The sequence below is a fragment of the Colobus angolensis genome, unplaced genomic scaffold (assembly GCF_000951035.1).
Source record: "Colobus angolensis palliatus isolate OR3802 unplaced genomic scaffold, Cang.pa_1.0 Scaffold40, whole genome shotgun sequence".
Taxonomy (NCBI): domain Eukaryota; kingdom Metazoa; phylum Chordata; class Mammalia; order Primates; family Cercopithecidae; genus Colobus; species Colobus angolensis.
The window spans coordinates 6,634,588-6,646,390 of NW_012117377.1; the positions used below are offsets into that span (position 1 = coordinate 6,634,588).

Here is an 11,803-nt window from a genome sequence, read left to right on the forward strand (position 1 = left end):
TTTTTTTTCTTGAGACAGGGTCTCACTCACATGCCCAGACTGGAGCACAGTGGCACAATCACAGCTCACTGAAGCCTCGACCTCCTGGGCTTAGGCAATCAATCCTGCCATGTCAGCCTCCTGGATAGCTGCGACTACAGGCACACACCACCACTCCCAGCTAATTTTTTGGTTTTTGTAGAAATGGGGTTTCCCCATGTTGCCCAGGCTGGTGTTTTTCTGTGAAAAGGGGGAGAAAGTAGGATAGCAAGAAACTTAGAAACACATCTCTGTTGTAAGGAGGCAAGGACTAGATTATTCGCTTTACTTCCCCCAACTTTTTTATTGTGAAAAATTTTTTTTTTTTTTTCCTCAGCCTCCCGAGTAGCTGGGACTACAGGCACCCGCCACCTCACCCGGCTAGTTTTTTTTTGCATTTTTTAGTAGAGACGGAGTTTCACCGTGTTAGCCAGGATGGTCTCGATCTCCTGACCTCGTGATCCGCCAGTCTTGGCCTCCCAAAGTGCTGGGATTACAGGCTTGAGCCACCGCGCCTGGCCCTATTGTGAAAATTTTTAAACTTTCCCAAAAAGTTTAAGGAACAGTACAATCTGTATATACCCTTCATTCAGATGTACCAGTTTTTAACCTTTTGCTACATTTGCTTTCTCTCACACCCGTCCTACACTCTCTCACACAAAGATCACATAGAAAGTAAGTCACAAACATAGCAATTCATCCCTAACTACTTCAATATGTATTTCCCAAGAAGACATTTTCTGGCTTGGCGCAGTGGCTCATGCCTGTAATCCCAGCACTTTGGGAGGCCAAGGAGGGTGGATCACTTGAGACCAGGAGTTTGAGACCAGCCTGGCCAACATGCCAAAACCCCATCTCTACTAAAAATACAAAAATTATCCAAGTATGTCACCACAAGCCTGTAATCCCCTTTACATGGCTGAGACATGAGAATCGCTCCAACCTGGGAGGCAGAGTTTGCAGTGAAGCCCAGATCACGCCGTTGCACTCCAGCCTGGGTGACAAAGTGTAAGACTCTATTGCAAAAAAAAACAAAAAAAGACATTTTACCTAATCATAGTACTGTTATCACACCCAAGAAGTTTTTCATTGATGTAATATTATTGAATATATAGTCTATATTCATGTTGTCCCCAATTGTTCCAATAATGGTTCTTTTTAGCCTTTTTTTGTTTTTGTTTTTTACAAAAAATCCAGGATCCGATCAAAGTTCATTCACTTCATTTAATTGCCATAAGAGTAGCCCACCCTTCCTCTGCCTTCTTTTGACTTTGCTATCACTGATACTTTTTTAAAAACCAAGCATTGGCTGGGCACAGTGGCTCATGTCTATAATCCCAGCACTTTGGGAGGCCAAAGTGGATTGATTGAGCCTAGGAGTTCGAGACCAGCCTGGACCACATGATGAAACCCTGTCTCTACAAAAAACAGCTGGGCATGGTGGCGTGCACGAGTCCTAGCTACTCGGGAAACTGAGATGGGAGAATGGCTTGAGCCCTGCCTGCAGTGAACCGAGATCAGGCCACTGCACTCCAGCCTGGGCAACAGAGCCAAACCCTGTCTCAAAAAAACAAAAAACAAAAAGGCCAGTTTTCTTGTAGAATGTCTCATAGTCCAGACTTACCTGATTTTTCCTTATGGTTGTCTTCTGGTTTAACACATTTGACAGGAAAACCAACAAAGCAAATGTAGCTTTTGTATTTCATCACATCCAAAGGCACATAATATCAATTGGTTCAACTATTAATGATGCTCAGTTTAATCACTGAGTATTGATAAGGTGATATACAACATATTTTTCCATTGCAAAGGTATCTTTTTTCTTTGTTATTTAGGAAAAATGGTGGGGGTTGGCAAGTGACATTGGTGCAAAGAGGGAGAAATGGTGGGGGAGGAGGAGGTGACACTTCGAGACAGTGTGTATATCATTCTTAAACAGCCTTTCTTCTAATGGTATCATCCATGACTCAACTGACTCAACTGGTGGCAACAAAATGGTGATTGCCTAATTTTGCCCTTTCTTCCATTAAAAGAAGAGCTTTCCTCCTTTTACTTTTCTTTTTTTTAAAGCATTACCGTGGACTCTGAGAGTGTCTTTTTATTCAATATGCTATAGTCCGTTATGATGATCATTTTTGATGTTCACCTCTTCCCAAAGTTGACTAATGAAAACTGCTTTTAGGCCAGCTTCTCTATAATTTTGACATGTGTCCATCATTCTTTGAGCAGTTCTCACCTTACACATTTTTGCCCTAACTTGGAATCAGCCATTTCTCCAGAGTCCTGATTCCTTTTAGGAAGAGAAACCAAGATCTAGACAGTATGTTCATTGCTTCTACTTCAGTGTGCCTCCTGTTACAATCCAGTAACACGGGCTTCTTCCATTTCCTCTTCCGTGTTTTGTATCTCCCTCTACTGCATTGACAACTCTGGTTCCCGCCATCAGCATATGTACTCACTTGTTCTGTACTAGAGTATAGCAGTCCCCAACCTTTTTGTCATCAGGGACTAGTTTCGTGGAAGACAATTTTGCCGTGGAGCTGGGGCAGGGGAGGGAGAATGGTTTCAAGGTGAACTGTTCCACCTCAGATGATCAAGCATTTGTTAGATTCTCATAAGGAACGCACAACCTAGATCTCTTGCATCCGCAACTGCACACCTCTTGCTACATACATGTCCTGTAGTACATACAAATAGTTTTGGAATTACACCAGTACCACTGTAAACAACACATCTCAGTTTGAGATTTCTTTGCCCTTCATTTTGTCCTTAGAATATATCTCAGTAAGGGTATGTAGACAGATTACTATATTCAGAAGTTAATTTCTTTTTTATTTTCTGTGTGGTTATCAATTTGATACACAACTAGGTTCATTTGGTTTTGTTTGACTTCAGTTTTGAGATGTACTTCGGTGTCCAGAATTGGTTCTGTCCAGTGGGTTCTTGGTCTCGCTGACTTCAAGAATGAAGCTGCAGACCATTGCAGTGAGTGTTAAGTTCTTAAAGATGGTGTGTCCGGAGTTTGTTCCTTCAGATGTTCAGATGTGTCTGGAGTTTCTTCCTTCCGGTGGGTTCGTGGTCTCACTGACTTCAGGAATGAGGCCGCAGACCCTTGTGGTGAGCGTTACAGCTCATAAAGGTAATGTGGACCCAAAGAGTGAGCAGCAGCAAGATTTATTGTGAAGAGCGAAAGAACAAAGCTTCCACAGCGTGGAAGGGGACACGAGCAGGTTGCCGCGAGTGGCTTGGGTGGCCAGCTTTTATTCCCTTATTTGGCCCCGCCCACATCCCACTGATTGGTCTATTTTACAGAGCGCTGATTGATCCATTTTACAGAGTGCTGATTGGTGTGTTTACAAACCTTTAGCTAGACACAGAGCTCCAACTGTTGTGTTTTTTACAGAGTGCTGATTGGTGCGTTTACAAACCTTTAGCTAGACACAGAGCACTGATTGGTGTATTTTTACAGAGTGCTGATTGGTGCGTTTACAAACCTTTAGCTAGACACAGAGTGCTGATTGGTGCGGTTTTACAGAGTGCTGATTGGTGCATTTACAAACCTTCAGCTAGACACAGAACACTGATTGGTGCATGTTTAGAGTGCACTGATTGGTGCGTTTACAAACCTTTAGCTAGACACAGCGCTGATTGGTGCGTTTACAAACCTTTGGCTAGACACAGAGCGCTGATATGTGCGTTTTTACAGTGTGCTGATTGGTGCATTTACAATCCTCTAGCTAGACAGAAAAGTTCTCCAAGTGCTCACTTGACCCAGGAAGTCCAGCTGGCCTCACCTCTCACTCCCCCCTCTAAACAGGACACCCCAGCTGCTGTTGGGAATTAGGCAATGACCGCTCTAGCTACTTCCTGCTGGATAGGGTGGAAGAAGGGGCCCTGCAGTTGTGTCCTCCAGAGGGGAACTCTTTAGGCCAGTGAAAGGGCCAGTGGGTTGGTCCAGGGGTCCTCAGTAGAAGTTGTTAGTTGAGCTCATTTGGGGTTCCGTTTGTAAGACCATCTGTAGCTTGATGGCCTCGATCCAAGAGGAAACAAATTTAACACGGAGGTTAAAAATATAGGGCCTGAAGGCAAGTAATAGCAAGATGGCTGTCACAGGACCTAGAAAGGGGAGAAGCCATGTCGCCCAACTCCAGAGGTTGGTATAAGAGTTTGAAAGGCATTGTCTAATTTCAGAAGCCTTTTCCTGTAAACGCCTGGCAGCATCTCATACTATCCCTGACTGGTTAGTGCAGAAACAACACTCTTCCCCTAAGAAGGTGCAGAGTCCTCCTTTCTCAGCAGTGTGAAGGTCTAGGCCTCGGCGGTTTTGGAGAGTCCCTGCTGCCCAGGGGTCTATTTGGGATTGTAGAGTAAGGATAGATTGTATTATTTTTTGCAGACTGTCTGAGAGGCAGATACAGGTTGAAGTTCCACATAAGAAGAATACGCCTTGGCTGGGTAGACAGAAATTTACCCTGGCTTTTAAAGGAATAGGGTACACTGTTTTTTCTTTACTACTTCAATCTCTTTCTCTCTCTTTGACTCCTTTGTCTCCTTCTCTCTTTCCTTCTCTCTTTGACTTTCTGTCTCTGTCTCCTCTCTCTGTCTTTCTGCCTCTTTCTCTCTTTCCTTTCTGCTGGTCTTTCCCTGCCTCTGCCAGCCGCTTATGCTGCTGTTGTGCTCTCTCCTTCCCCTTTGGATGGCTTCCGCAGTGTAAGACGGCCACCTCCTTGGGTTTTTGCACTGCATGCAGTAACTCCAGAATTTCCTTGTGGTATTTAATGGGGGTTCCCCCAGAGATTAGGAACTCTGTTTCTTTCCATATTGCAGCATGGGCATGTAGGATTAGATAAGCATACCTGCAATCTGTATACACATTTATTCTTTTTCCCTTTCCCAGTTCTAAGTCTCGGGTAAGTGCCACTAGTTCTGCTAACTGGGCACCGGTCCCTGGGGGAGGAGGCTTACTTTCAAGTATGGATACATCACTAACTATGGCATAACCTGCCCTTCGTATCCCATTCTCCACAAACGAACCTCCATCGGTATATAGGTTAAGGTCAGGACTAGCTAAGGGGACTTCTGAGAGATCATCTCGGGTGGCATGAGTCTGGACTATAATTTGTTGGCAGTCATGCTCGATTGGTTCTCCATCCTCTGAGAGAAAAGTGGCAGGGTTGAGGGCCACTCACGTACATATTTGAAGCACTGGTCCCTCAAGGAGTAGCGCCTGCTATCTAGGCGGTTGTCTGATAGCCATAAACTTCCTTTGGCCCCTAGTATGCCATTTACATCATGAGTAGTCCAGACAGTGAGATCCTTTCCTTGTAATATTTTGATGGCCTCTGACACTAAGACAGCCACTGCCACAACTACCCATAAACAGTGAGGCCAGCCTTTTGCTACTGTATCAATTTCCTTACTGAGGTGTGCCACTGGTTGTGGGGTTGTCTCATGAGTCTCAGTAAGGACTCCAGGAGCTATCCCTGCTCTCTCTGTGACGTACAAAGAGATGTTTTGTCCTATGGGAAGGTTTAAAGCTGGAGCTTGTACTAGGGCCTGCTTTAAGGTTTTGAAGGCTGTTTCTGCCTCTGGTTCCCATTCTACTAGATGAGTATTTGCCCTCTGGGTCTCCTTGTTTATAATATAGAGGGGCCTGGCTATCTTGCTGTATCCAGGGATCCAAAGTTGGCAAAAGCCAGTGATTCCAAGGAACCCCTGCAGCTGATTTAATGTCTTAGAGTGATGATAAGCCAGTATAGGTTGTATTCATTCCTTGCTGAGGGCCCTGGTCCCTATGGCTAAGATTAGGCCTGGATATTTGACCTGCTATAGGCAAAACTGGGCCATCAACCTAGATGCCTTGTACCCTTGATTAGCTGGAAAGTTCAAGAGATCTAGAGTAGCCTGCTGGCATGAGGTTTCCGAATTGGTAGCCTAAAGTAAATCATCCACATACTGAAGGACCAGGGTGTCTGGACTTGAGAAGTGGCCTAGATCTTGGGCCAGTGCCTGACCAAACAGATTAGGGCTATCCCTAAACTGTTGGGGCAAGACCAACCATGTAAGTTGGGATGTGTGGTCTGTGGGATCCTCAAAGGCAAAGAGAAACCGGGAGTCAGAGTGCAGGGGAATACAGAAGAAGGCATCCTTGAGGTCCAGAACCGTGAACCATTCTGCTTCCTCTGGTATTTGAGAGAGCAGGGTATAGGGGTTGGGTACAACTGAATATAGAGGAATAGGGGTGTTGCAGGGACTGCTGCATTTCCTTATTAAGCCTTGAACTTTTTTTTTTTTTTTTTTTTTGAGACGGAGTCTCGCTCTGTCGCCCAGGCTGGAGTGCAGTGGCACGATCTCGGGTCACTGCAAGCTCCGCCTCCCAGGTTCATGCCATTCTCCTGCCTCAGCCTCCTGGGTAGCTGGGACTACAGGCACCCGCCACCGCGTCCAGCTAATTTTTTGTATTTTTTAGTAGAGATGGAGTTTCACCGTGGTTCAATCTCCTGACCTTGTGATCCACCCGCCTCAGCCTCCCAAAGTGCTGAGATTACAGGCGTGAGCCACCGCGCCCGGCCACCTTGAACTTTTAAATGTTTAACAATATCGTGTAATCCTTTATGAGCTTCAGGCCTTAAGGGATATTGCCTTTGATAAGGAAAAGTGGTGGGGTCTTTTAGCCCGATTTGGACTGGGCGGGCATTTTTTGCCCTTCCAAATTGTCCTTCCAATGCCCAGACTTCAGGATTGATTCCCTCCTCAAGTAGGGGACAACAAATGCGTAACTTGTTCCCCATATTCATGTAGGTAATAGCTCCAGCCTTGGCTAATATGTCCCTCCCTAATAAGGGTGTGGGACTTTCAGGCATCACAAGAAAGGCATGTGAAAAGAGCAAAGTCTCCCAATTACAGCTGAGGAGGTGGGAGAAATAACCTGGTTACAGGCTGTCCCAGGATTCCTTGGATGGTAACAGACCTTGAGGACAGTCATCCAGGACAGGAGATTAACACTGAGAAGGCAGCGCCAGTGTCCAGGAGGAAGTCAATTTCCTGGCCCTCAATGGTTAAACGTACCCGGGGCTCAGTGAGGGTGATGACATGAGCTGGCGCTTGCCCTGGGCATCCTCCATCCTGTTGTTGGATCATCTGGTTGGGGGCTTCTGGCCCAGGGAACCATTGTCCTCTAGGGCAGTGCACCTTCCAGTGATTGCCGCGGCATAGTGGACATGGGCAAGGGGGCAGCTTGTTTCTCACTGGACAATCTTTTTTAAAGTGTCCTTGTAAACCACACTGGTAACAAACCCTACCAGGTGATTGGCCTGCGCCATTTTCTGTCCTCTCTGAACCACCAAGGTTTATTTGTCTGAGGGCAATGACTAAGGCTGTGGCCTTTCTCTGATCTCGCTTTTCCTTTTGACCTGTTCCTCTTGGTCCCTATTATAGAACACCGAGGTTGCCAGGTTTAATGATGCCTCCAGATTGTGTTCAGAGCCCGGGGCCCAGGGCCCAGGGCTCGCTTTTGGAGCTTTCTCCTGAAATCTGCAGCTGACTGGGAAATAAACTTATCTTTTAGGGTCAGTTGACCCTCTAGTGGGTTGGGTGACAGGGGAGTGTATTTTCTTAAGGCCTTTCATAACTGCTTAAGAAAGGCAGAAGGGTTTTCTTCTCTCCCTGAGTTATGGTGGACGTCATTGACTAATCCATGGGCGTTTTCTCATTCTCCTTTGTCCTTCTAGAACACAGGTCAACAGATGTTTGCAGCTCCAGTCTCCATGATCTGAGTCGAGGTCCCAGTGGGGATCCATACTGGGGACAGCTAGCTGACCGGTAGGGAATTTGTCCCTTTCTTTGGCTGTCATTCTGTCATTTACTTGACTAAGATAGCAGGTATCTCCAAACTTCGGTCTGCAGCTAAAGCCGCATTCTTTTCATTAAAGGCCAGGGTTTGATCTAACAGTAGCATGACATCTCTCCAAGTGAGATAGAAGGTTTGCCCTAGACGCTGTAGGACATCTGTGTACCTGTCAGGGTCATCTGAAAAGTTCCCCAGGTCTGCCTTGATCTGCTTTAAATCAGAGAGGGAGAAGGGGACATGTACCTGAGTTGGGCCAAATTCCCCTCCCCCTACAGCTTGAAGGGGACATAACCAATAGCCTGGGGGTTTTTGTGGTCCTTTGGAGATTTCTTTGCTTGTTTCCTTCTGGGTAGGGGAGATTAGAGGAGGCTTATCGTTAATAGAAAGGGGAGCTATAGAGAGGCTAGGATATGGAGGTAAGCTGAGAAGTCCTCCTGTGGGATGTAAACTGCAAGCTTTGCATAGTTGTGTATTCTCCTTCAATGAAAAGAAAGCTTGGACATAAGGTATTTCACTCCATTTACCTTCCCTCTTACAGAAAAGGTCAAGCAGGATAGTGTTGTAATTTATACTTCCCTCAGGTGGCCATTTTTCCCCATCAGAGAGAGAATACTGGGGCCAGGCTGTAGTGCAGAAAAAGATGAGCTGCCTCTTTTTCAGGGTTTGTGGGTCAAATTGGTCCCAATGGCTTAGGATGCATTTCAAGGGTGAGCTTGCTGATGCCTGAGTGTTTCCCATCTAAAACCACCCGCGGTTTTGGTTTGTTTCTCCCCCTGCCCAAGAACCCGCAACGGTCCCTGGACCCTGCTGATCAGAACAGTTGCTCTCACTGACGCAGCGACAGAAACACTAGTTTTCCTCCTAGACCACAAGGAGGACCAAGGAATGTTGGATTTCTTAGCCCTTACCGACGCATTCTCGAAAACCTGCACCCTTGCCCGGCCTCCTAGACCACAAAGAGGACCGAGAAAAATCGGATTTAGTGACCCTTACCGATGCCGTCTCGAAAACCTGTCAGAGTCCTAAGCATTCTCCTGTTAGTATTGGGACATTAGCTGTGTCCTATAAAGATGTTATGTCCCAAAAATGAAGTGGAGGGCCATACCCTGAGGGAGGGGGGGATCTCCAGAGTTGGAAGAATGATGCCTTTTGTCCTCACTTATGTGAATAGGAAGGATACAATTTCTGAGGCTCCCCATACCCTAGCTTCAGGAATAGCTTTTGTTAGGCCTGCTTGTCTGAGGACGGATCCTGAAATTCCAGATAGTGCCCCACCCCAGTGGGGCTTTGGGCAAAAATTATGTCTTTCTTATTGGTGAGCCCGGGTGCTTAAAGAAGGTAACAGAGTCCTGAAGTTTATACTAGAAATCATTCTTATAGGAGAAACTAGAAAAGCACCAGAGACAGGGAGTGGTTTTTAGAAGCAGGACTAGCCTCAGAGAAGAGAGGCGAGAGGAAGTTTGTCTGACAAACATTAGGACCCAGGAGGCAAGGGTCAGGATGGATAGGATAGATGGGCGAGTCTCGCTTGGGTGGCATGACTTAGTTCTGCTCATGGCCGCAGGATCAACCAACTTGTCAGACCCCAGAGCTGAATGGCTTTCCTCTCTGTCGACCCTCAGCTCAGCCCAGAAGTACAGGAAAAGCGGAAGCTGGTTCCAGGTAAACCAACACTTCCAACTCCAAAGAGTCAGGGGCTGTTAGAGAGCCCTTTCCCAGAAAGCCTGACACCCATGTCTTCAGTCCGGCGGCCGTGCTAGTCGCTTTTAACTGGCCCAGTATTTAGCCCCCGAATTCCGGAAAAATAGGACAGAATAGCAAGCGAAAGGGGTCCAGTGGTACTCACTGCTTGGTGATTGTCCCTTCATGGTCACCAAAATGTGTCCAGAATTGGTTCCTTCTGGTGGGTTCTTGGTCTCACTGACTTCAAGAATGAAGCCACAGACCCTCATGGTGAGTGTTAAGTTCTTAAAGATGGTGTGTCTGGAGTTTGTTCCTTCAGCTGTTCAGATGTGTCCGGAGTTTATTCCTTCTGGTGGGTTCATGGTCTCGCTGACTTCAGGAATGAAGCCGCAGACCCTCATGGTGAGTGTTACAGCTCATAAAGGTAGTACAGACCTAAAGAGTGAGCAGCAGCAAGATTTATTGTGAAGAGTGAAAAAACAAAGCTTCCACAGCGTGGAAGGGGACCTGAGCAGGTTACCACTGCTGGCTCGGGTGGCCAGCTTTTATTCCCTTGTTTGGCCCCGCCTACATCCCACTGATTGGTCCATTTTACAGGGCGCTGATTGGTGCGTCTGCAAACCTTTAGCTAGACACAGAACACTGACTGGTGCATTTACAATCCTCTAGCTAGACAGAAAAGTTCTCCAAGTGCCCACTCGACCCAAGAAGTCCAGCTGACTTCGCTTCTCACTTCTTTTTCTAAGTCTAACTTTGTGAAAAACATTTACGTGGTTCAAATGTCAAAACTATATATAAAAAGATATCTCAGGAAGTCTTCTGTCTCTTTCCCTTTCATCCACCTTTGGTAGGTACCTATTTTCGTGATTTTCTGATTTTTTCTTAATTTTCTTTTTTGCAAAAAAAAAAAAAAAAAGATCTTTGCATATGGCAGGGATCTTACACAAAGTTTTTCTGTAAATAACCAGATAGTAAATATCTTATCTTGGTTATCTATCACTCAACTCTGCATAAAAGCCACATAGACAGTTTGCAAACAAGTGAGCGTGGCTGTGTTCCAGTAAAACATTTGCAAAGACAGGAGGTGGGCCAGATTTGGCCTGCAGGAGTTGTTTGCTGCCTGTAAGGTGTAGATACAGACATTCTTATACAAAAGCATCTATATAGTATACTGTCAAAAAAATTTTAAAAACTCAGTGATATTTGTTAAAGCATAGTAAGGCAAACTCTTTTTTTTTTCTTTTAAGACGGAGTCTCGCTCTGTTGCGCAGCTGGAGTGCAGTGGCGTGATCTTGGCTCACTGCAAGCTCCACCTCCTGGGTTCACGCCATTCTCCTGCCTCAGCCTCCCAAGTAGCTGGGACTACAGGCGCCCGCCACCATGCCTGACTAATTTTTTTGTATTTTTAGTAGAGATGGGGCTTCACCGTGTTAACCAGAATGGTCTCGATCTCCTGACCTTGTGATCCGCCCACCTCGGCCACCCAAAGTGCTGGGATTACAGGCGTGAGCCACCGCGCCCGGCCAACAAACTCTTTTCAAGACCATTGTGATAGGTAGAGAGGCCATGGCAATGGGATTTTGCAGTGGAGTAGAGAGACTGTGTTCAGCTCCAAACACAGCATGGGCAAATGGGAATTTGCAGCTAGGGGGCAGGGTGGAGGGTCAGTGGATGGAAAATTTCTAAGAGGAAACATTAGGGGTCGGGGGATTCTGGCTAAACCAACCTAACACAATTCTTTGTAAGATATGCCAGGGTAATCTGACATCACCGGGGGATGGTGGAGGATGAGGAACCTGACCAGATATGGAGGTGATCAGATAGCAAGGGTTGGGGGTTCTTGCTGAACTGAATTAGCAAGATTCTTTACTAAAACCTGATTTTACAAGTAAGTGTACAGATGGGCCTAGGAGAAGATTCAGGAGTCAGTCTTTGCCATATATTATTTTGCAACTTGCTTTTGTTTCCCTAACAAATACATCCTGGAAATTACTTCCTCTTAGTTCTTCAAGAGCATCACCCCTCCCCCTACACTTTTTGAATTTTTTTTAGAGACAGGGTCTCACTCTGTTGCCCTGGCTGGAGTGCAGTGGTGCGATCATAGCTCACTGCATCCTCGAACTCCTGGGCTCAGTTCTCCCACCTCAGCCTCCCAAGTAGCTAGGACCACAGGTACCTGGCTAATTTCTTTCTTTCTTTCTTTCTTTCTTTCTTTCTTTCTTTCTTTCTTTCTTTCTTTCTTTCTTTCTGTCT

The 11,803-nt window shown here is 46.1% G+C and overlaps 1 protein-coding gene across 3 annotated transcripts in view; it reads left to right on the forward strand.

The window, feature by feature from the left end:
• The window catches only part of DESI2 (desumoylating isopeptidase 2), a 71,223-nt gene that overhangs the window by 33,029 nt on the left and 26,391 nt on the right, over positions 1-11,803 (forward strand). The window contains exon 2 of one of the 3 annotated variants that reach the window (XM_011955722.1): positions 9,756-9,820. The exons of the other annotated variants lie outside the window; for them this stretch is intronic. Coding sequence (XP_011811112.1) covers positions 9,800-9,820 — 21 coding nt within the window. The 5' untranslated portion in view covers positions 9,756-9,799. The remainder of the gene's footprint in view (positions 1-9,755; positions 9,821-11,803) is intronic. 3 annotated transcript variants of the gene reach the window in all.